Here is a 25,857-nt window from a genome sequence, read left to right on the forward strand (position 1 = left end):
GACCTTTAAAAGTTTGTTTACTTTTAAATGTAGAAGCTAGACTTTATAGACTGAGTTTGTGTCAGGTTAAATGACTTCCCCAATGAGTACCTCATTGATCAAAAGTCAGTAATTAAGAGAATTACCCATAATATAACAGACTATAAGGACTGTCTTCTGGGAAATCTCGAGTTAAACAAGTTATATAGCTAAAAACAATTATAGTGCTTTCCTCAGCTGCCGCCAAGGTGCTCGGTTCTTCCGAGGAAGCTAAGGCCGCATTGGGGTGAGGCCCTCACTTCATCCGGCGCCTAGCACCATGCCGGCAGTCCGCAACATGGCTTCCGTCTCCGAGCTAGCCTGCATCTACTCCGCCCTCATCCTGCACGACGACGAGGTGACGGTCATGGAGGACAAGATCAATGCCCTCATTAAAGCGGCTGGTGTCAATGTGGAACCTTTCTGGCCTGGCTTGTTTGCAAAGGCCCTGGCCAATGTCAACATTGGGAGGGAGCCTCATCTGCAACGTCGGGGCTGGTGGGCCTGCTCCAGCAGCTGGAACCGCGCCAGGAGGCGGTCCTGCCCCCTCGACTGCTGCTGCCCCAGCTGAGGAGAAGAAAGTGGAAGCAAAGAAGGAAGAGTCTGAGGAGTCTGATGACGACATGGGCTTTGGTCTTTTGGACTAAACCTCTTTTGTTAACATGTCCAATAAAAAGATGAACCTGTTTAAAAAAAAAACAGTTATAGGAAGTAGCCATCTTTCATACTTGTCTCCAGCTTTAATTTTTTTTTTACTCCATTGATAGCTTTTACAATAATTACCAGAGGAATAATTATGAGTATTTTCTATATGGCCATTCCGTTTTTTATAATTTTTTTATATGTGTAACTAGGAAAAAATATAAGAAATTATTTTCCTCATAACATGAACATTGTATCTGTACTTCTCTTTGCTTTTCTGAGTCTGTCATTATACTTGTTAAAATTCTGGCTCCTCTATAACTCAGGAGAAAGATCTAGTCTACGAGCTAGTCCAGGCCCTCTAGGGATTGGCCCAATGATAATAGCGCTCTGTACAATTCCAGAGATCCCCACACTCTTGCATTGTGCAGAGAAGACCCTGAAAATTCCTTGAAAAGAAAACTTGCTAAAGTTAGTGTGTGTTTGTGTGTGTGTGTGTGTCTGTCTGTCTAAGTAGGTAATGTTTGTTTTTTGTTTTTTGTTTTTGTTTTTGTTTTTGAGACAGGGTTTCTTTGCATTGTTTGGGTTCCTGTCCTGGACCTCCCTCTGTAGACCAGGCTGGCTTCGAACTCGAACTCACAGAGATCTGCCTGGCTCTGCCTCCCAAGTGCTGGGATTAAAGGCGTGCGCCACAGCCACCCGACTGGGTCATGTTTTAAGATAGGGTTCCATTCTGTCACTTAACCATGGCTGGAACTCACTATGAAGCCCAGGCTTGCTTCAAACTCCTGGAAATCCTCTGGTCTCAAGATCTGGAGTACAGGGGTTTCTGGGGTGTGCCAACATGGCTGGCTTCTAAACTTAACAAAATACATTAAATTCTCTCCTGCTATCGGGAAGTAACTTTTTATCGTGAAAGCTACCTTAATGATTTTGCTGTTTGAGTAGTGACGTCATAACCAATTAATTACTCCTAATTAACTAATTAAAATTTTGCTGGCATCAATGAACTCAATATATTAACAAGTTTATAATATGCTCCTGGGAGTACTTTGGGTAGCAGCGGCTTTTTAAAATTGGGGCAGCAGCTGCCAGGCCCCTCTCAGTCAGGAGCAGGGAGAGCCTTCTTCCCAGGGGCTCATGTCCACTGGGATGGAGTTTGGGAGCCTCTTAAGCCTGCCATTCCCCTGATCCTGTTGGAAATGTCAGGAAGGCTTGTTTTCACTGTCTATGTTACACTTGCTGTCTGCTGCATTTCCTATAGCCCTCCTTGTGTGTCAGGCTGTGACCAAATACCCCAAGAGGAAGCCACCTAAACGGGCATCTTAGTGTCTTTTTTTTTTTCCCCCTGGAGCTGAGGACCGAACCCAGAGCCTTGCACTTGCTAAGCAAGCACTCTACCGCTGAGCTAAATCCCCAACCCCTAGTATCTTTTCTGTTGGTGTGAAAGAATACAGCAGGAGCAGTGTAAGGAGAAAGGGATTTCTGCTGGCTCACAGTTCCGGCTTAGAAGTCCCTCATGGTGAGGAACCGAAGGCATCAGGAGCTTGAAGCAGATGGTTGCACTGTGTTCACAGTCAGGAGAGGACCCGCGAGTGCGTGCATACTAATGCTTGGCTTGCTTTCTTGCACTCTTGAAATATAGTCCAGGATTCCATACCTAAGGCATGTGTGCCATCCACAGTGGGCGGGGCATCCTACAGCAATTAACGCAATTGAGATCATCCCCTACAGGCACGTTCCAGGCCCATCTCACATCTTTAACACTAGATTTTTGTCCCGGTAACAACACTAGCAATCACAGGGAGGTGAGGCTTATCTGGCTTACAGTTCTTGAGGGAATGCAAGCTATTTCTCGGTAGGGAGGCACTGCAGAAGGAGCCAGGTGTCACTGCAGAAGGAGCCAGGCGTCACAGCAGAGCCACAGGAAGCTCAACTCGCAGCAGGAAGTGAGGCAGAGCCAGGAACCCTAAGGCCCACCCTCAGTGACCCATTTCCTTCACCAAGGTTCCACCTCCTAACTGATCTGGCACTTCCAAAACTTCACCACCAGCTGGAAACCACGTGTTCACATACATGAGCCTATGAGAGCAAGTTAGCATCCAAACCGCAATACGTGGGATATCGCATTCCCCTGAAAACATTTTTTGTCACATTCTCTAGAATTTATGAATTTCAAACAAATGAACAAAATCCCAATTTCTTTCTGCTTTTATCTTCTTCACAGACTGTATACACTGGATGCTCCAGGAAGGAGATGCTGAAGGGAGTGAGAAGGGTGAGGGGGTTATAGATTATGACCTGTGGAAGATGTCAGGACCAGGAAGCGGGACTGAGAAACAAAGGCTCAGACTGCACAGAAGGGAAAGGGTTCGGTCCACCCAGAGGAGGGAGAGACAAAGACTGATCACTGGGGCTGTCCATCGGAAAGAGTGGGGCTCTTCACTATGTTCCGTGGTCAGTCAGAAGCGGAGGCGCATCCTGTGGGCGGCAGGAGCTGCAGGCTGTGAGCAACTGCTGTCCGTACACTGGGACATCCAGGTCTTGGTTGAAGGAAATCAGCGTGATTCATTGAAATCAGAGTGATTAATTTGTCCACTGCCCTGCCTCTGAAATCTTGAAACACATTTCTCTTTGCCCTCATTCAAGGCTCTGTGGTGTGGACACCCTCACTCTCAATGTGTTTGTTCTTTGATTGTTAAACTTCGGCTCCCTAGTCCCTCCCAAAACTCAGCATCCCATTGCTTCATTCTCCAGCCAACATTTTGGCCACGCTACCTAAGTGCCCATACTGCAAAATCCAGCCTGCCTTCCCTTTCACCCCCACCCCCCACTATCCTCACACAGTATTGCAGACTAATGTCCCTGCTGGGGATCTTAGCACAAGTGTACACAATACACAGGGATCCTGTCATTAGGTCCTTCCTTCTCACATGGCATCCGAAGAATAATCTTCTAATTTCTGTTTACACGTTCAAGAGCCCGGTAGAAAAAGCATGGTCCTTGGAGTCACGTAGATCAGATTTGAAAGCTCACTCTTTGATTCTGTTTGGCTATACCTAGTATCTTTGGGTCTTTCCTCTCATCTGTGCAATGGAGCTTATGCTAGCTCCTCACAACAGATTATTTTGAAGATCATATAAAGTCTGTAGCTGCATTATTGAGATGTCTCAAATCATTGAAGTTTATAATTAAAGATTTTTTCCTTCAGTAGATGCTACTAACAATACTCAGGAGATAACCCCATTTGCCACTCAGAACATTTTGACCTAATTCTGTAAGGTTTTGGACATTTTGAGTTGTTAAATAATTCCCCTGTGAACTACTGCAGGTCAGCGCAGAGGGTGTATGTGTGTGTGTGTGTGCTATGTGTATGTGTGTAGTCTGTGTTTGTAGTGTATGTGGTGTGTGTAGCATGTGTACAATGTGTACAGTGTGTATGTATGTGTGTAGTATGTGCATATGTATGTAGTGTGTGTTCAGTGTGTACAGTGTGTGCAATGTGTGTGTATGTATTTGGTATCGTGTATGTGTGTGTGTAGTGTGTGTATATACATATATATTTGCGTGTGTGTGTGTGTGTGTGTGTGTGTGTGTGTGTGTGTGTGAGAGAGAGAGAGAGAGAGAGAGAGAGAGAGAGAGAGAGAGAGAGAGAGTAATGAAAGCATGATTTGTTTTCTCGACCCCCACAGTGTTGTCCATTCTGTGTATCTTCCATTATCTGAAAAGGAAGGACAGGGAGGGTGGGTTTGATTCCTTAGGAACCATCCAGGCCGCTGTTTCTCTTTACTGTAAGTGATCTCTCTGCCTTTCATAAGCTCAGTAACATGAGTTGGTGACTACAAGTTCCTGGGACCAGGACATCAGGACAAACAGTTCCAGTAAACATTGGTGTCCCTTTTGTTGGCTGAATCGTGCCTCTCCTCCCCTTCAGTCATCCGAGCACTCCGCCAGTGTTCTACAGCTTACCTGCTCTCTCTGTGGACACCACAATCCAACTTCAAGGCAAACCTTGAGGTAGAATTCATTTCCTGTACTTCCTCATTCCTGAAATGAGGAATTCTGGCTCTCTCTTTCTCATTATTCCTTCCTCTATTTTGGTAGTGCAGGTCGGAGATATCCACATGGGGAGCTCAGGGATTCACAGCCTAGATGAAAGCTACTATTAACCTGGCCCTGGAGAGTTCGCTAAGTATTTCTCAATAGTGCTTCACCATAATTCCTGAGCTAATTAGTAACCGCAAATGGCCAGGAAAAGACTCCACTTAGACACGTGTACGTAAAACAGGATCCACAACCTATCTGGCCTACAACAATTAGTGTTACTTTTTTTTTCTTAGTGAGACGTAACCATTTTATATCTATAGTGTATGTTTGTATTGCAAATGTGGGTCACACATGCAGTATTCAAAATTATTAAGCAATTAAATCTTTACAACAAATCTTCAAGGTAGTCACTGCTCCCGATTCCAAATTATAGGTGAAGAGATTGAGGCATATACTAGACCAGCAACCCACTTGCCTTCTAGTTACTGTTGGATTGATGAAGTTTGTGAATCAGTGTAGCTGGAAAGTTTCTCTCCAGCTCCCACCAATCCCGCCAGTCCCAGAGCCCACTTATAAAATAAACACACAGACTCTTATATTATTTAAACTGTTTGGCCTAATGGCTCAGGCTTCTAGCTATCTAGTTCTTTTATCTTAAATTAACCTATTTTTATTAATCTATAAGTTGCCACGTGGCTCGTGGCTTACCGGTACCTTATATCTTGCTTTTCATGGTGGTGTCTGGCAGGTCTCTCTGCCCCAGCCTTCTACTTCCCAGAATTCTCCTCTCTCCTTGTCCCACCTATACTACCTGGCCACTGGCCAATCAGTGTTTATTTATACAGAGCAATATCCACAGCAAATCAGAAACCAAATAAGATTTTTAAATCCAGCTGGGAAAAGGGTTCTTTTTTTAACTGTTATGAAGGATCATTTGAGTCACAACAACCCATACAAAATTGAATGACTTATCATTTCTCTTGTGTGGGAAAGGCTACCCATTGTAGTCATTGGTATGCCCTTGAGACACAAGAATTTTCTAGTTATAGCGATTTTTAGACATCATCCACACATCTTTATCTACTGGTAATCTTTTTTTTTTTGGTTTTTCAAGACAGGGTTTCTCTGTGTAGTTTTGGTGCCTGTCCTGGATCTCTCTCTGTAGACCAGGCTGGCCTCAAACTCACAGAGATCCACCTGGCTCTGCCTCCCGAGTGCTGGAATTAAAGGCGAATGCCACCACCTGGCCCTGGTTATCTTTTTTGAGGAACTCTTTGGACTTTTTTTTTTTGTTTTTGTTTTTTTTTGGTTTTTCGAGACAGGATTTCTTTGTGTAGCTTTGCACCTTTCCTGGAGCTCCCTCTGTAGCCCAGGCTGGCCTGGAACTCAGAGAGATCCGCCTACCTCTGCCTCCCGAGTGCTGGGATTAAAGGTTTGCGCCACCACCACCCAACCTTGGATTTTTTTTTTTGTTGGGAGTTTTTCTTATTTATTATTCATCTTGTTTTGATAGACACTATAGCTTTGTAAATAAAAGCCATTGATGTTTCCTACATTATGAGAGTTTATTCTAATATTAAAAAATCCACCGTTATCCGTGATTATATTCTTTAGCTTCTTGCTGCTTGTGCAAGCTGGTAAGTTTGAATCAGCAAAAAAAATGTAAGAAAATTCAATTGACTCAACCCAGGAATTCATATCAAATTTATGAATGTATATAGTATTTATAGTATTTATAGTATTTTTACTTTTGACGTCTTTCTTTTTTGGGGGAGGGGAGGAGTTCGAGACAGGGTTTCTCCCTAGCTGTCCTGCAACTCACTTTGTGGACCAGGCTGGCCTCGAACTCACAGAGATTCACCTACCTGTCTCTGCCCCTGGAGTGCTGAGATTAAAGGCCTGTGCCACCACACTGGGCTTTGATGATTTTTTTTTTTGTGTGTGGAACTTTTAATAAATTTTTGTAAACCTATCCTTTTCAAGGACCATAATTAATGTGCTACATATTTAAATCAGAAAAAAGAAGCATCTCATTTATCTTTTGGTATTTCTGTCATCTTCTAGCATCAGAATCAGTTGACACTTGACCATCTCAGGATTTGGAGAAATAACTGCAAGTCTACAGAAAGGAGATTAGATGTACAACCGCAGTCTGATACTTGTCAACAAATGTGGTGAGTGATAGAATATACTTCCAAATTTAAACCTCCCAAGTTTTAAATAGTATTTTTTTTTTTGAGAAAACACGTAAATATGAGGCTTTTGTTGCCAATTTCCACATTAGGAAAAACAGCCCTGGACTCAAAGCCTAAGGGACTTGAGCTCTGGTTTACTTTATGGATACACTGAGCACAGAGCCTGCCTCCTGCTACAGTGGTTGACCGGTATTTATTTTGTATCTAAATATTGGAAAGATCGTTATGCCAACAAGAAGAATTTAAAGTAGATGCTCTATCCCTTTGTCTTTTCTCAGGGTGTCTGCTCCTGAGAAGGCTAAGAACTAAAGTGGAACAGGGCTCCAGGATCTGGGAAGCAGGGGTGACCTCTTTTCTATTCCCACCGTGATCCATGGACGGTGCTTGTGGAATGCATGGTGACAATTTAAAATCTGATCTCCATTCTGAGTCAGATGGGGAGCTCCTCATCCCCATTTGGCCTCTTAAATTTTAACTCGTGGTGATGGGTTGCGGAGACGACTCTCACCTTTGATAACCGTGCCCCAGAAGGCGTGTATAGGAAGACAGGGTTTGGGGTCAAATTATGTCCCTTCTCTCTGCTTGTAGGTAACAGGATGCAGAAGTAGGGAGGTACCGGAGCGGCCTCAGAGATGACCACCTGCAAGCTGTAGGTTAGAAGCCTCTGGCTTTTGCCTAGACCGTCCCCGGCCCCGCCTCCAGGCCCCGCCCCCGGGTCCTCCAGGCCCCGCCCCCAGGCTCCCCAGGCCCCGCCCCTCCCGGCCCGGCCTGTCTGGCTAAGGTTCTTGCGGGGCGGAGGGTGCTGAGAGAGAAGCCGCTGCTGCAAATCCGCTCGGAGCGTCGGAGCCTGGGCGCAGCCCGGGATCGCGCCGCCGTCGCCGGGGAGCCGCTCGCTTCCGTGGCCCGGGCCTCAGCGCAAGCGGGCTGGGCCATGGCAGCCGCCGCGGTCCCGGGCCGTCGCTGAGCAGCCGTTAAGCCGCCCGCCCGGGTTCGGCCCGCGCCGCTGCCGCTGCTGCCGCCGCCGCCGCCGCCGCCGCCGCGGCCCAGGCTCCGCTCAAGTTTCCGCCCAGAAGCCGAGGCGACCGCGGGCCCGCTCGCCTGCTCGCCCGCTCGCCCGCTATGTGGGGCCGTTTCCTGGCCCCGGAGGCTGGCGGCCGGGACAGCCCCGGCGGGGCCCGCAGCTTCCCTGCGGGTAAGAGGGGGGACGGCGGGCGGGTAGGGTGGCGGCCGCCGGGGGTGCCTCGGGAGCGCTCGCCCTCAGGCCTGCGACCCCCGCAGGGTGACAACTCGACCCTTCAGGGCCGTTCGGCCGGGCTTTGTTGTTTCTCGGGTGGTGCGTGGCTGCCCCACGCGGGACGCGGGCGGGAAGGTCGCTGCGGGGTCGCCCGCAGCCCCTGGTCCGGGGGGACGTGGTCGCCGTCAGCACCCCCCGGGGGGTCGGCAGCTCTTAGGAAGCCGGGGTGGCGCGGCTGTCCGCCGCCGCCTCCTGGGTCCCATCAGAACCCAGGCACCTTGGAAGCGGCGGGGCTCCGGGGGAACTCGGGGATTGCTGCGGCTTTGCGTGGTCGGAGGGGGTCGGACAACCATTTCATGCCTGCATCATCACCCAGAAGTTTGTGTGGGAGCCACCAGATTAGAATAAATCTAACCTGGAATAGAAGACGAAGGCTTGGCTTGACCATGACAGGTTATCTAACGATGACAGTCCCTTAAGGGCACTTTCGTCTTAACTGAGTTTGAACGTCTTTGAAAAGCTGAAAGATATACATGGACTCCCCACCCCCCTCCAAGAGAAAAAGCCACATACCTGTATGCAAAATTTCTCCTGCAAATTTAGATATTTTTGGGGTGCCCCTCGGTAGTAACCCTGTTCTACGAAGAGTTTGAACTTGTGTGACTTAGAGACGTTTGTGTATCGTTTTTCAAAGCTCTAGACACATTTGGTGGGGGTCCTTTTGTGATAGTCTCTGCTGTTTAGAAGCTACCAGGCAGGCATATGGCTATTGAAATTTCAAACAATGCAATTCTGTGATAGTTTAGATTCTAAACCATCAAGTGGTTCTCACCCTCACTAATGCTGCGACCTTTAATAAAGTTCCTCATGTTGTGGTCACCTCCAACCATGAAATTATTTTTGTTGCTACTTCATAGCTGTAATTTTGCTACTGTCATGAATTATAATGTGAATATTTGATATGCAGGATATCTGTCTGATACATGACCCCCCAAAGGGGTCACGGCCCACAGGTTGAGAACCACTGGTTCAGGCATGTGCTATACATACATACATACATACACATTAGGTTTGAAATTATTCTCTTACACTTTAGATCCATAATAGTTTTAGAAGTAATGGAGATTAGACTACCCGTGAATTTAGTAAAAATACATGCAGGGAATTACTTTCTAAAATGTTAAAATATTTACTGTTTGTCTTCAAGAGGAGAGTACAGTTTAGGGGTTTCTGATGCTTACCCAGTTGTCGCAGGTCCTAGTATCTAAGTGGCTTTAGTGATGGAGAAGATACTCATTATCCCTGGGGGCCAGAAAGAGTGGCTTCCATTTATTCCTATGTGTCAAAAGCCATCTGTGATGTCTCTGTAACCTAACCTCTAAAATCTTATTGGTGGTAATGGCCTGTGTTGGAAGTATATCACAGACGTAGTATATCCACTTCCATTGTTTTCTACTAAGAATGCATCCAAGAATTAGAAGTTAAGTAATTGAGAGACTTTGATGTTACACTGCAGTTTTTAGACATTTGCTATTTGTAGAACACAGAGAAAGAAAATACTTTAAAATATTACTCAGATTTAAGGGATTTGGATAGTATATAGACTTCTAAAACAAAGTTCTTCCTTAGCATTGGCAGCAATAAGCCTTAATTTGCATCTTTTCTTTCCAGTGAAATATGAATATTTTTCAGATATGCACTGAGAATGGATTATTTTTATAGTAATGGTGATGTAATTATTTTCTCCTTGAGCCAATATAAATATTTAATTATTTAAAATTATTTTTAAAAAGTTATTCTTTAGATAAACCTGTGGTATCTCTAGCAAATGATTCCAGTGAAAGTCAAGATAACGTATGGGCTGTGAAAGAAAATTTGTGTCTTGGAAATACTGGATAACAAATACATCCTTGGGCTAATTTGAGCAATTTTAGGGCCTGTATGAAGATAACAAACAAAATTTAAGTTTTTCTTTTTCTTTTTTTTTTTTCCTGAGAGAGGATCTTATGTAGCCCAGACTGGCCTTAAATACGAAATTGCAATGAAGCCAAGACTGGCCTTGAGTTACTGGTCTGCCAACAATTCTAAAGTGCTGGGGGATCACAGGCTTGTGATGTCTGTCAACCCAGTCTTCCGATGGAATTTATTAGCTGTCTGTTTGATTCTGAGACAGTCAATAATTTTCTGATATTAAAAAGATTCTATCTTCGTATGCACGAAGTTAATTCTGGGTGTTCTGAGACTGGATTATACAAATAGGTAATTGGACTAAAGGGAAGGCAAAGGTACTAAGATGTCAGCTTTCTGCAGCAGAGAGGAAGCTGCTGCTGCTGCTTCATTTAATGAAGTGACAAGTGGGAACAGCATGCATACTTTAGAAAATACTAAGCATTTGTTTTTCCTTTAGGATTCCATTGTGTTTTGTCCTTATTCGGTTTCCCAGGTTTATGGCTAACCATGTTCTAAAAAAACTAAAATGAAAATTTTCTTACATTTTCATGCAAGATCACATAAAGTCTTCCCCCTACACTCAAACATTGCTAGAAGGCTACTTTAAAATGGGATAAGCGGTGTGTCTTTTGAGCACTTGAGTGTGTTTGAAATCACTCTTTTTCAGAATGTATACTATCATCAGAGTTGGTCGAAAGGTGGGTATACTTCCCTTGGGCTTTTGAAATCTAGAATTATGCAGTGATATGTTGAGTACTTCCAGTTATAATCGGTATGTTCTTTAAAATAGGTCACACACACACACACACAAACACACACGAGTTTTATTTTGTTTGAGACAGGGTCTAAACATGTAGCTGAGGTTGGCCTCAAGCTTACAGCAATCCTCCTGTTTCAGCCTTTCAAGTTCTGAGATCACAGATATGAGTCACCATTTCTAGTTTTGTAAGTCATATTTTAAAACATAATATATCCAGTCCTTAAAATATTTTGGGGTAGAATATTATACTTTTAAAACATGCTAAAAATGCTCCAGTTAACACTGGCACAATGTCACTTGTTCATTGCTGTGAGCTTTAAATTTGCATTTGCAGAGTCATACATCGCTTACAAGCTGCTTAGTGATGTCATAATGATAGTGGTCATAGATAGTAAGATTGCAACAAATGATGTTCTCTGCTATGGTTCTGAGTTAGATGGACCTAAGAACACTCTGGTAACAATGCAAGGTAACAGCTCTGTCAGCTAAACCCGACTGGACATGGTCTTTCATAGTAGTCATTGGGGTGAGGGGGGAATCCCAACTTGAGTGATGACTTTTGTGAAATGACTTTGATTAGTGATTGGAATTTGATCTTCTTGGCTTGACTGAAACTGGTATGTTAATCTGAGGCCAGGAAATAAATGGTGAGTTGAGCTGATGACACCTATTATTGTAAATTTTTATGTATGTTATGAACAGAAAGATATTAGTTACAGTTTTTCTGTCTATAAGAAATATGTGCCCTGAGAAGATAATGAAGACTTGCAGTCTCTTAGATACTGTTTTATTGAATTATAGCTTAATTAGTTCCCACAAATTGGGATTAATGAAGAAGAATGTGATCACCCAGGTAACGTGTGAGCCCCAACATATTAACTATTATTACTGCTTTAAGGTTTTCATATTATATGCTTTAATCTTTAAAAATATTCAGAGGAGAGCAGCTTATTGCGGAAGGTCACTAATTAAGAATAGAAATACTGGACATGGTGCTGCCTGATTGTAATCTCAACACTAGAAGGGTAGAGGCTGTAAGATTGTAACCAGTTCAAGTCCAGCCAGGTTTACATAGTGAGTTCCAGGCCAGCCAGGACTACATAGTGAGACCCTGTCTCAAGAAACCCAAAACCAAACCAAAACAAATCCAAACTCAACCACCCCCTACGAACAAAACAAAGAACAGGGAACAATTGGTATAATAATAACACCAAGTTGCTTTTTATACTTGTATTTTATTTAATTGACATAGTGCATTGTTGCTGTCTAGTATGGTGCTTTCCACCTAAGTACATGTTTTTGTTATTAAATATGCCAAGGCTTTGTATTAGACATGGTCCTATACCATTGAGCCAGAAGGCGAAGGTCCTTGCTATAAGGGAGCGTAATTCTCCTGGGGAGGAGATGGACTGTAGCTAGAGTTTTCCTGCCTGGCCCACAGTCAGGACAAATCTCTCTTACCCGCCAGTCCCACAGCTGCTCAGACCCAACCAAGTAAACACAGAGACTTATATTGCTTACAAACTGTATGGCCGTGGCAGGCTTCTTGCTAACTGTTCTTACAGCTTAAATTAATCCATTTCTATAAATCTATACTTTGCCACATGGCTCGTGGCTTACCGGCATCTTCATATGCTGTTTGTCATCTTGGCGGCTGGCAGTGTCTCTGACTCAGCCTTCCACTTCCCAGCTTTATTCTCCTCCTTGTCCCGCCTATACTTCCTGCCTAGCCAATGGCCAATCAGTGTTTTATTTATTGACCAATCAGAGCAACACATTTGCCATACAGAACATCCCACAGCACTTCCCCCCCCTTTTTTTTTCAAAAAGGAAGATTTTAACCTTAACAAAGTAAAATTATATATAATTTGGGAATTTGGGCGTAGCTTCTCTTACTACTTCCTGCTGGAGGGGGGTGCTGTATCTTATGGGGACACAAAAAAATTTTTAGGATCATGGAGTAGTCCGTGAGGCTGTATCGTCTGAGCCAGTTGCCTTGAGACCATTCTGGATGTTGAATCATCTGGGCCATGGTGTCATCGGAGACCTTTCAGGGGGTCTTGGCTGGTCAAACCTGATGTATCTTAATCTGGAACAAATCCATAGCCTCTGGCTTTCTGTGGGAACAAAAGCAGAGTCTCCTTTCCAAAGCAACATATCCTTATATCCAAATTTTGAAGTCAAGGTATCTTTAAAATATACATATTGGCATAATTCAACAGCTTTTATGATCAAATGTTTTTCTGCAGTTAAAAATCCCAAAGACAACACAATCCAGATTCTCTGTGTAATATTCATCTTTACATGGCTTATTTTTTTATATTAATTTTACTGTCTCTTTAAAGACTTTATTTTTAAAACTATGTATTTGTTTATATAACTGTATATATCACCCTTTTTGGCTCTTTCAAGCCTATGTATATTTCACACACATTGTAAACTATTACATCTGAATCTGTCTTATTGTGAATCTATTGCCTTAAGCTGCAGCAGCTGTGGCTGCTGGCTCCGCCCACCTCAGCTTCCCAACATGGCGGTGGTTTACCGCCAGCTCTGGGAGCTATCAACTCTCAGAAATAGTGGGTCTATGCTTCTATCAAAGCAGCGTGTAGCCCAGAAACCTCTTTTTTTTTGTTTGTTTTGTTTTGTACTAGCAAAGGCTAAATCTACCACACAGCTTAATGTGCCACTTGCAGAGGCCTCATTCCTGCCATACTGCAGGTCGAGCATGCACGCCAGGAACCCGCCATAGTAGCTCAAACACGCAGGCTGCCGCTAGCTTAAAAGAGACAACTAGGAGCTGTTTTTAGCTCTGTTTTAGAATCTTTTTACTCAGGTTTTAGGTGGAAACTCTTGCCAACACGTTGGGCGCCATTTGTAGCTAGAGTTTTCCTGCCTGGCCCACAGTCAGGACAAATCTCTCTCACCTGCCAGTCCCACAGCCGCTCAAACCCAACCAAGTAAACACAGAGACTTATATTGCTTACAAACTGTATGGCCGTGGCAGGCTTCTTGCTAACTGTTCTTACAGCTTAAATTAATCCATTTCCATTAATGTTGCCACATGGCTCGTGGCTTACCGGCATCTTCACATGCTGTTTGTCATCAAAGGCTGGCAGTGTCTCTCTTACTCAGCCTTCCACTTCCCAGCTTTATTCTCCTCCTTGTCCCGCCTATACTTCCTGCCTAGCCAATGGCCAATCAGTGTTTTATTTATTGACCAATCAGAGCAACACATTTGCCATACAGAACATCCCACAGCAGTGGGCAGTAAGTAATACATAGGAAGCTCGTTCAGTTTGTGTTGCTGTCTAGGAAGGGAACCAGCTGAAGTGAGGGCAGACTGACTTTGGGCAGCCTGGTCAGGGAAGGCCTCTCTCCAAGGAGGCTGTGCGGAGCCCCCTGAAGGTGCTTCACGTGAAGAGAGGTGTGTGGGCTCCAGGGTGGGGCTTGGGTCCTTTCAGGATTGTCAGAATGCAAGCAGTCCTGAGCTTGGTGAGCCCAGATGTGCAATGGGAAGGGTCTGATAGTAATGTAAGGCTTTTTCAGGAGCAGGGTTTTGTTTATTTCATTTTCCTGTTTTTTTGAGACGTCTCATTATGTATCCTTAGCTGGCCTACTTGCTGTGTAGACCAGGCTGGCCTCAAACACAGACCCACCTACCTCGCTTCCCCAGGGATCAAAGGTGTGCACCGCCACACTGGGCTGGATTTTATGTGAAAGGAAGTCACCTGAGTAAGGGCAAAGGGCTGTTCATTCTTTTATTCAGCGCTCAAGTAGACATCGTTATGTGTACTGGGGACACATAATAAACATCCACTATTGTTGTTTCTGAATCACATGGTGATTGTGTAGGGGAAGACACTGTGAAGAGGTAGAAGCAAGAACAGCAACAGAAAGCCAGTGTTTATACCCTTACTGTTATCAGGTAAGAGATAAGGATTGGGATTAGGGCAGTTAGATGGGGTGTTGAGAGAACTTAGAATATTTGTGAGAAATATTGAAAAGTTGATAGGATTTGTTGATGGTTTGAAGGTGGCAAGCAAGGGACAGGAATCAAAGGTGACTTCTTAATTGAGCTTCAGTAATAATTATAATGGCTTGTGGTCCCCTCTTTCTGCAACGGCAGCTCTTGGAGGTGGGGGAGGAGTACCGGAAACGTCAAGTGTAAAGTCTGACGACCATTTTAGAGTTTAGGTGAGGTGATGAGTGGAAAGTTGGCATACAGATATAGGCCACTGTGGAGGTTACTGGATCTGGAGAGCAATGGTTTCCTGTGTATGAATGGTATAGATGTGGAAGCTGGATAAGTCCCATGGAGAGAGTATAGAAAGTTAGCGGGGACTACAGAGGTGCCAGCAGAGGACTGAACTCTGGGACACCAGTTTTTCTGACTGAGCAGGGAAAGATGAGTGTCCAAAGAGATTAAGGAGTATAGGAGCAAAACCAGGAGAATGTGGTGTTTGATCATCAAAGTCTCATACATCTAAGAGGTCATATCGATAGGTCAGAAGGAAGTGGTTGAATGCTACTAGCCACTGTTAGTGAGGGATTTAAAAATACTAAACTGGCAAAAATTAGCGCATTTCATTGCCTAAGACTGATACATAAGTGTTCAAAAAATGTTGGAGTACTTAAGGTAAAGCCATCCCCTCCCTGGGCTTGCCTGTGACATCCAGTTTTTAAAGTAGAGAAGTGTCCTGGATTTTCCTAGGACAAAAGAGTTTCTTGGGATAGATGCCTTGATTGACTGCTGTATCTCAGACCATCTGCCTGGTGTTAACAGTGTTCCCTCCCATCAGAATAGGAGATCCTTCGTTCCCTCCTTCCCTTCCACTTTCCCTCCCTCCCTCCCTCCCTCCCTCCCTCCCCTTTCTTTCTTTTTTTATTTGATTAAGATTTTTCTATGTAGCCTTTGCTGGCGTGGAACTTACTCTGTAAGCTCAGAGATCTGCCTGCCTGCCAAAAGCTGGGTTTAAAAGTGGGCACCATCACACTGACTTTGATGTGTACTTTTATCTCACGCTTTTATTAACTGTCCTCTGGACTTATACTCTCTTTTGCTTTTTTTCCCAGGGATTCATTATAAATTTACTAGGTAGTGCTAACTTATATTTCAGATAGTTGATAGGATTTTAAGATACTCTAAAGAGAAAGAACTCAGAAACTTCTTCCTATGCATTTATTTACATGGTAGGTATCAAGTAAAAAATTTATTGATAATACTACTTAGCTGTTTTTTTTTTTTTTTTGGTTTTTTGAGACAGGGTTTCTCTGTGTAGCTTTGTGCCTTTCCTGGAACTTACTTGGTAGCCCAGGCTGGCCTCGAACTCACAGAGATCCGCCTGGCTCTGCCTCCCCAGTGCTGGGATTAAAGGCGTGCCCCACCACCGCCCGGCTTGTTTTTTTTTTTTTAATATTAAAAGCTTTGGGATCTCAAATGAACCGCAGCTTTTAGTTATTTTTAGAAGTGGACTATGTGTCCTGTTTAAAGTTTCTACCGGTTGGATGCATTATTTATGACAGAAAAGATCAGGGGCCTGTCCGCCTTAAGAGTCACACCTGGGGCAGTGTGGCACTGGCTCTGAAGCTTTTCTGATGGTCCTGTCGCTGCAGAACTTCTCTTCTTGGTTGAGGAGGAACTTTAAAGAAAGCTTCCCTGGAAAGTGAATGCTTAAATTTAGGGAACTGAAAAAGTATAGCTATTTAGGTTTTCTAGAATTTAAGTTTTGATTTACTTCTGCATTTAGATTTATTATCTGTAGTACTTATGTTGTTAAGAATTAGGAAATTAAGAGTAATTGAGGAAAAACTTGCCTACATATAATGCAGGGAGCTTTCATAGCACTTCCTGCTTGAATAGTTTTATTTCTTAGGAAAATTGATTTTGATTTAGTGTTTATCTTCTTTTGTGGACAGACATAATTTGCTGTCATAAAGAATGCTTTCTGTATGAGGTGATGCTGTGAAATAGTCTAAGACAAGCGCAAGCCCATGGAACACCACTGCTGTGCTCCTGTACACATGGGGTAGTTTCATTAACAGCCTCTCAGGGATTGCCAGTGTACCTCAGTTTTTTAGTTCCTGACAGAACCAGAGGCTGTAAGAAATGTACATGGTTCTGATTCTGCATAACAGCCAAAATACCTGTTGGAATATGTGTTTTCATATAACCAGAAGGTGGTGGTCTTCCTGTCCATACGCTGCTGTCAACAGCAGGTAGTGTTGTCAAAGAAGAGTTAGTCATAGCTGCCTCTGCCTCCTGAGTGCTGGGATTAAAGGCATGGGCCACCACCACCTGGCTTACCTGATTCTTTTTAGATAGAGCTAACAACAGCCTAGACCAACTTTAAGGCATTAATAGTGGAATTGAAAATAAGGAAATTTAGGGGCTGGAGAGATGGCTCAAAGGTTAAGGGCACTGACTGTTCTTCCAGAGGTCCTGAGTTCAATTCCCCAACAACCACATAGTGGCTCACAACCATCTGTAATGATATCTGGTGTAATCTTCTGGCCTGCAGGCAGAACACTGTATACATAATAAATAAGTCTTAAAAAAAATAGAAAAGGAGCCGGGCAGTGGTGGCACATGCCTTTAATTCCAGCACTCAGGAGGCAGAGGCAGGCGGATCTCTGTAAGTTTGAGGCCAGCCTGGTTTACAGAGGGAGATCCAGGAAAGGCGCAAAGCTACACAGAGAAACCTTGTCTTGAAACAAGCAAACAAACAAACCAAAAAATAAAAAAAAGAAAAGGAAATTCATAATCATATTCAAAGCATCTGCTTGTAGTACCTTTTTGTGGTCATGTTTTAAAAATTATTTGCAGTACTTAGTAAAACGGAACTTTCAGCTTTTTCATATTTACATTTTATTAATTGTGGGTCTTTGAATGAAAATGGTCCCCTTAGGCTCATAGGGAGTGGCATTACTGGAGGTGTGGCCTTGGAGTAGGTGTGGCCTTGTTGGAGGAAGTCTGTCACTGAGGGTGGACTTTGAGGTTTCAGATGCTCAAGCCAGGCCCAGTGTCTCCCTCCCTGCTGCCTGTGAATACAGGTGTAGAACTCAGGATTCTCCTTCTCCAGCACCATGTCTGCCTGGTACTTCCATGCTTCTCACCGTGTTGATAATGGACCAATTGAATGATTTCCTTTATAAGAGTTTCCATGGTCATGGCAATAAAAACCCTAAGACATTAATGTAAACTTTATTTTAATCAGTTAAACAATGAATTATTTTTGTTTTTATGAGACAGGGTTTTCATAGAGCTCACTCTGGTCTCGAACTCATGATGTAGCTGAGGCTGGCCTTCAAGTCCTAATCATCTCACCTCCATCTTCTAAGTGAAGATTACAGGCATGTGTCACCCACCATTCTTGGCTTTTAAGTTTTAGTTTTAATTGGGAAAAATACATAAGTTTATCAACACATTTTGACCTAATACATTCTGTAGAAATATTTAATCATGCTAATTAACATTCTTCACTTTTTTGTAATGATACTGTCAAAATATGTTTAGCATATTTTGATGTATACATTATTATTAACTCATCACAATGAAGAACAAAAATTCACCAAGGCTAGCTCTTCCAGTTTAATTGAAACTTTGTACCTTTGATCAGCATTAGCCTCTCTGTCCTCTTTCCCTTTCATATTTAGAAAGCCACATCTACTAGTTACTGATTACTTAAACATTGACCTAAATCTTTACATGTAAGAAAGCCAGTTAGCTTCCAGATAACTAGATTTTAATGTAGTCACTTTCTGACTAGCTAATGTGTTTATATGAACAGACCACTTACTAATTGGATGCTGCTCACTTTTTCTCAACTGAGTGAAGAGCCATTTTCAAGGACTACTTAGATTCCCATTCTGGAACTGATCTTGTTTTCCTCATAGTTCTTTTCTCTGACCTAGAATTTGACCCCCAGTCACAGTTCATCTCTGCACTGATCTTTCGATCTCTTTGTGATTGGAGGCACACAGCCTCTAATGATCTTCCCCTCTTTCCCTGATTTTTTTGTTGACAGTTTTAAAGATACTTATTTTTGCTGTGTGTGTATATACAGGTACATGCATGTGAGTGCAGGTTGCTGAGGAGGCCAGAGGTATGGGGTTCTCTGGAGTTAGAGGAGACTGAGCATCTGGTATGGGTGCTGGGAAATGAACTTGGGTCTTCTGCAAAAACAGCAAGTGTTTTTAACTCTTAAGCCCTCATAAATATTTTAAAAATATTCTTTGCATTAATCCTTTGACCATTTCCTATGCGCATATAATATATTTTGATCATATTAACCCCTTGTTTCTTTAACTCCTCCCAGATCCAGTACCTAACTCCCCTATCTACACACACACACACACACACACACACTCTCTCTCTCTCTCTCTCTCTCCCCCCCTCTCCCAACTTGGGTCCTCTTTTTTCCTTTTTAAAAGTAGTTCACTGAGTCCCGTTTGTGTTGCTGTTTGGGTGTGGGGCTCTCCAGTGTGGGGCAGGGTTGACCTGCCAGTATCCACACCCCTAAGGAAAACTTCCTTTCCCTCCCCTATATTAAGACTGTTTTTCTATACAGTTTAGTGCTCTTGTGTGTGAGAGAGACTTTTTGTGTCTTTTGACCTATTTGAGACTACTTTCTCATAACCCTTAAGAATTTTGAGCATCAGTTCTTTAACTATTTTACAGTACTTTTTAAAAGCTACTTTGACAAATATTTACTGGTTTTTAAATAGATATGTAAATGAGTACTGGGTCAAGGGATAGTTGAAAATATCTTGGATTTTAAAATAAACAGAACTTCCTAACAGAGTTCTTGTTTTAATGCTGCTTCTAAAGGGAAGGATATTTTTGTAGGTCTAATTGTAAGGCTTCCAAAATTCTAATTTTATTCTGTGAACATTTATTGGATATCCAGTGCTCACAATGACTTCATTTGTTGACACTCTGCCTGAGCGCACAGCTCCTGGGCTAGTTGGGGACACTAAGATAAAAAGTTTGTTCCTCACTTTCCAGTGTGGTGAAGTAGAAGGCAGTCATATGTGTGAGTTAATACACTTCAGTAAATGCTGTGATAGAATTTAAACTGCAGTTTGGACATGAACAAAGCAGTAGTCATTTAATGCTTGTGGAAGAACCAGGAAGAAAGCAAGTAAGTCCTTGAAAAGGTAGAAGAGGGAGGCGGTTGGAGTTACAGAGTAGACTTGTCTGTGTGGAGAAGAGGTGAGCGTGCCTAGCTGTTCTGGGTTGGTGGGGAGCTAGATGGTGAGGGAGGTTGGAGTGCAGAGTGTTCGAGTGGGATGTTGTCCAGTTGGTGAAGAATTCCCAAACGTGAGTTGGAGTTTTCTTGCTGTACCAGCAGGAACCCGTAAAGCGTGTCAGCAGGAGCATGGCACACACACCCCTGATTCTGAAGCTAAGTTTGATAGATGGGTGGTGGTTGGTTTGGCAGTTAGTCTCTTAGGAGCAGATCTTCCCAGGACTGATTACAGCTCTTCAGCTGCAAAGTGTGGTCTGTGACAGCAGTGGAGGTGGATTCAGAAATGCTGTGAAGCATTTGAGTCAGGTTGGTTGGCTGCATAGGTTATTTCGGGGTCTTATTCTTGGATCTGTGCCATATGTTGATTTCTGTCACAGCAACAGAGGAGTTAAGGGAGTTGAAGGCTATTGCTTGGACTTTGTGACAAAGTACTTTTTTTTTTGGAAACAATTCAGAGTTGTTAAAATGTAAGATATTTATGCTTTGTGGTATAATGATCAGTGTACTTTGATATTTTCCACTTTGTTCTATTTTGTTTAAAAATATTGGTGTCTACATTGATTTGAGGACCCATTAGTGACTAGCAACTTACATTTTGAAAAATAGTGTGGTGGAGGTGGAAGCAGGAGGATTGAGAATTCAAAGAGCTCCAGGCCATTCTCAGCTGCATAGAGTCCCAGGCAGGCCTGGGCTAGTGAGGCATGGCGCCCCCCCTTATCCCCCCACCCCCCACCCTCGACTAATTAATATTTATGATTTGCGCTGCAAGCCAGCTCTTAATGTAAACGTGTGTATTTGCTCTGCCATGTGCTGTGCCTTTTTTCGGTGGCTTACTGTTGTCTTCAGTTGAGGAGGAAATGCATTGTTATCCCAAGTGCACTTATAGGTGTGCTCATGCTTTATGAAGACTTGGTGCTAACACGTTTGTGCTTCAGACAAGCCTCAGAAAAATAAAACATCTTCTGGTGCCCAGTTTCCTGTATAGCCAGGGTGAGAAATATTATTTTTTTGTCCTGTCCCCAGGCATTCCCAGGAGGTGAAATTAGTATTGAAAAAAATCAAACATAAGGTTTTATAGTCCAGTGGGTGGGGTCATGAGATTTTTATATCCTTAAAGCAGTGCTTCCGTCTTGGTGACAGAGGAGTCAGAATGCCCCAGCCACCCTCTGGTCTCTGTCCCCCCACCACTGGGCTCACAGGTGTGGGTTACATCTGGCTCTGTGTGGGTGCTAGGGACTGAATTCAGGCCCACAGGCTATGGAGCAAGTACTGTACTGGCTGAGCCGTCTCCTCAGTCCCTAATTTTTTCATTTTTGTTTCAGGTTATTTTGTGTGTATTCATGTAGAATTTTGTATTTTTAACAATTTAATAATATGTAAAATGTGTCTTGATTATATCCCCTCCAGTTCTCCCTCCCACTTACCCCCCAGTACTCCCCTAACATGTGCCTCTCCGACCTTCATGTCATCTTCCTTTTGTTCATAACCCAGGACGTCCAATTAGTGCTACTTCCTGCACATGGGCAACCTAGCAATGGCCACATCCCCAAGAACAGTGTCTTCGCATCTCTCAGCTAGGGCGGAACCTCACGATCCCCCTCCCCACCGTATGCTAGAATTATTGATTGGTCTTATGCAGGTAACTGTGAGTTCAGGAATGCAGTGATGATGCCGTATCTGGAAACCAGCATCTCACCAATTTTGTATTTCCCCCCTTTTTTTTTCCCCATAGCTGAGGACCGAACCCAGGGCCTGGTGCTTGCTAGGCAAGTGCTCTACCACTGAGCTAAATCCCCAACCCCCAATTTTGTATTTCCAAACACTTGACTTTCAGTAGTTTATGTTAGGATATAATCCATTTATTTTGGAAGAGGCCAATACTTTATTTCCTTTCCAGGAGAGAATGCCTAAGACTTTAGTTAAGTAGCATTTAAATGGCTAAGCTATTAGTCTTATTAGTGGTAAGCATTTTTAAGAAATAGGACATTTTTCTAAAAATCTAAGTTAAACTGTGGTAAGTCAAAATATAAAATAAAAGCATGGAGTCAGAACATGTAAAATAAAAGCATGGAAGTCAGAGCAGTCCCCAGCAGTGTTTGGATGAGGTTCTTTCCAGTCCCCTTATGTTTTCTTCATTTGATTCTCCAGTCAGACTGAAGTAAGGACTGGGAACAGTGGGCTCTGCCCAGCCAGTGTTCCTGCCTAGGGGACTAGGTACAGAGATTGGTGGCTGTGCTTTGAAGTGGGTTGTGAGTTCAGAGACTCCCTAGACAGGTTGAAGCCTGAGGTTATGAATTCCCTTCGTGTCAAATCCATCCTTTTAAATTGACAAAGTAAGCATTTTAGATCCTTAGTTAACACTATTGTCTTTTACATTTAATTCCCTATTTATTGTGTGTGCGTGAGTATGTGTGTGAGTACACCCAAACCAGTGCAAGCATGGAAGTCAGATGTTCTTCCACCATGTGGGTTCTGGGTCTGGGGGACCAAACTCAGGGGGTCGGGTACGCCAGCAAGCACCTTTCCTTGCTAAGCCATCTGGTCCCCTGCATGGACATTATTTTAATAGTCAAAGTTCTGTTCCTTTTGCCCTTTCTTTAATAGGAAACAGTTTTTAAGGAACTGTCTTCTGTCTAGAGGTCTACTTTTCCAGAGTTTAGATTTACATATTTCTTTTTGCTCTTTTAAAGTGGTTGTGGGTTTTTTGTTTTTTGTTTTTTTTGGATACAGTTTCCTTAGGTTCTCCAGGCTAATTCGTCTTCCAATCCTCCTGCCTCAGACTGCTAGGATTATACTATGCCCATTTCAAGTTGTTTATCCTTTTTTCTTTTCTTTAAGACAGGTATCTGTGTTGCACTGACTGTCCTGGAACTTGTTCTGTAGGTCAGGTTGGCCTTGAACTCACAGAGATCCTCTTGCCTCTGCCTCCTGAGTGTTGGAATTAAAGTATGCACCACCACTGCCTGACTTTTCTTCTTTTCTTTTTTCCTTTTTTTTTTGTAATGCACACATTAAAACTGTCTTTAGGAGTATATGGGAGTATTTTGTTCTTTGTTCCAATATCTCGGCTAGGTTACCTTTTGGATTTCACATTAATTATTTGACAGCGAACTTGGATTTTTTTTTTACAATAATTTTTCATCTATCTGTGCATTTCTTAGATTTCTCTTTTATCCATTAAAAAAATTTTTTTGGGGGTGTTGAAGTTTATTTATACCTTTTATAATGTGTATGTGTGTGAGTATACCCAAACCATCATCATTTATGATGATTTTAGATAGCAGTTGATGACTTAAATCCACTTCATAGTGGCCTGTTTTTGTGTTTGAATAAGAGAAGTACAGCTTATAAGGTTGCAGGCTGCTGAAGGAAATTCTGAAGCCATTTCTCTGAGCAGCTAATTCAGGAGAGGCTCTTCTGCATATAAAGTCCCTAATGTGTGATGACTGACCATAACGCAAGAATGGTGCATATGTAGTAGAGACTGCCTTCAAAGTTGATCTTTCCCTGTTCTAGTGACAGGTTACTTGTAGGAAAAGCTCAGTCAGCTGTCTTTTCACAAGGATACATAGTGATACTCTACAGTATATGGTGTCACTGAGCATGGATGTTTGGTAGGAGTATTGAAATTCATTCATCACTTGTGATATTTTAAATTCATGATGGGCTTATAAGGATATAACCATTGAAGTACAGTGAGGGAAACTGTAGACTCTGGTCATTATTTTCATAGTTTTTCTAGTTCTCCCAAAACTGTATTAGTGCTTTCCAAAGAAACAGATCCAGTAGGTTATGATTCTAAGAACTCTCTTAGATGCACACTGACAAAGACCCCAGATCTGGTGAAGTGGCAAGTTGCTGAGGGTATTGTTTTAGTCTTGGCCAGTAAGCTCAACACCCAGGAAACCTATGCTGCATTTCAAGTCCAAACACAGGAAAAGCCAGTGTTTTAGTTCAGAGGTCACCAGGCATTTAAAAAAAAATCTCTAAGCTTTTTGTCTATTCAGATCTTCAGCTGCTTGGATATAGTCTGCCCGTATTGAGGACAGCAGAGTCATTCACCATATCTACCAATGCATTTGCTACCTCAAACCAAAATACCCTTACAGAAAGGTTGGTCCAGGGCCAGTGACCTGGCTCAGCTGGTAGAGGCACTTGCAGCTAAGCGTGGAGACTTTAGTGTGATTCCTCAGGACCCACATGGTAGAAGGAGAAAGCAACCCCTGCAAATTGTCCTCTGATCTCCACATACACACTGTGGTGCGCGCGCGCGCACACACACACACACACACACACACAGAGTCTTTCTCTAAATTAATATGTGTAATAATATTTCTTTTAAGAAATGTTTGTCCAAATATATAAGCACCCTATGGTCTAGTGACATAGTCAAGTTCACATACAAAATTAACCATCACTCGTATTTGACATCGTTCAAGGTTTATCTACCATATAGTTAAACTGAGATTGTTTTACTGTGGAAAAAGAGATCTGAAAGAAAGACTTGTGTATCTTTCTAATCCTTAAAAAAAAAAAAAATCCCCTTAGTAAGGCTTTTAGGAATTACTATATTGTAAACATCTTGGCTTGCTATTATGTGCTCTGGGATGAGCAAGCCTTTCTTCCAAATAGAAGAATGAACAGACTGAGTCATTTATTATGAATCAGTTGAATTTTTGAGACTATTTTACTGGCTGTTAAATTTTAGCAAAAGCTAATTGTTTTCTTGTTCTAATTCTGTCATGAGTTTTTTGTTTTGGGGAGTGGGTAAGTACATGAAAATATACGGGAGTGTAAAATCCAGTGTGAATTCCACAGCTTCTGTGTGGCTGTACTAACTGTGTAGACGTTCATTGAGATGTACAGACTTCGGTTGGCTTAATTTTGGTGTGTGATGTTTTTTATTTAAAACTTTTGTTTTGTTTTGTTTTGTTTTCCAGATAGGGTTTCTCTCCGTAGCAGCTCTGGCTATTCTGGAACTCACTCTGTAGACCAGGCTATCCTTGAATTCACTCTGTATACCAGACTAGCCTTGAATTTACAGAGATCCACCTGCCTCTGCCTCCTGAGTGCTGGGATTAAAAGGGTGGGCCACCACCTCCTGACTCTATTTGAAACTTTTAAAAGAAGTTTTAGCGAACAATTTAGCAAAAGATAATTAAGGAAACAAAAATTCTGCGAAGAGATACACTATATTTTAAGTGGCTAGGCTACAGTAGAAACTTTTTAAAGAAACCTTTCATGATGAGCAAGTACATTCAGTATCTTCTGGTCATGTAACAGGATTCATCTAGACCCCCGCTGAGGTCAGCTCACAGCTAAGGCCTGTATGTGGAATCCGAGGTGTCTGATTGAAATATTCTAGGGCAGACTGTTGACATTTGAAGATAGATTTAGCTTTCTGGGTTGTTTGTTTTCGAGACCTTGCGTCGGTGGTCTAGGTAGGCTTCCTCATTGTGTGGTTGAAGCTGTCCTTGCGGGCTCAGTCTTCCTGCCTGCCTGCACTTCTTGAGTGCTGGGGTTACAGTTGTGCACCGGCACACTGGCAGCATAGGGTTGGTTTAGTAGTTTTAGATTTTACTCTTTGGACATAGGGTCTCACTAGGTATTCCTGGTTGTCCTGGAACTCGCTATGTAGATCAAGCTGGCTTCGAACTCAAAGAGATCCTTAAAATCTGCCTGCCTCGGCCTCTTGAGTACTGGGATTAAAGGCATGTGCCATCATGCCCAGTCTCAGTTGTGATTTTAAATCAGATAGCA

General features: G+C 42.9%; 1 protein-coding gene and 1 pseudogene across 3 annotated transcripts in view; both read left to right on the forward strand.

Moving 5' to 3' along the window:
* Positions 1-226: 226 nt before the first annotated feature.
* Positions 227-682, forward strand: LOC128118594 (60S acidic ribosomal protein P1-like; annotated as a pseudogene).
* A 6,089-nt stretch (positions 683-6,771) lies between these two features.
* Cep85l (centrosomal protein 85 like) overlaps positions 6,772-25,857 on the forward strand; it is a 119,660-nt gene continuing 100,574 nt past the window's right edge. For 2 of the 3 annotated variants that reach the window (XM_052751333.1, XM_052751335.1), the window contains exon 1: positions 7,694-8,094. In XM_052751333.1, coding sequence (XP_052607293.1) covers positions 8,022-8,094 — 73 coding nt within the window. In that variant the 5' untranslated portion in view covers positions 7,694-8,021. Of the gene's footprint in view, positions 6,882-7,693; positions 8,095-25,857 lie in introns of those variants that run through there. The other variant, XM_052751334.1, reaches the window with a different exon arrangement.

This window comes from Peromyscus californicus, unplaced genomic scaffold (genome assembly GCF_007827085.1).
Source record: "Peromyscus californicus insignis strain IS unplaced genomic scaffold, ASM782708v3 Scaffold_22__1_contigs__length_63687245, whole genome shotgun sequence".
NCBI classification, from domain to species: Eukaryota; Metazoa; Chordata; class Mammalia; order Rodentia; family Cricetidae; genus Peromyscus; species Peromyscus californicus.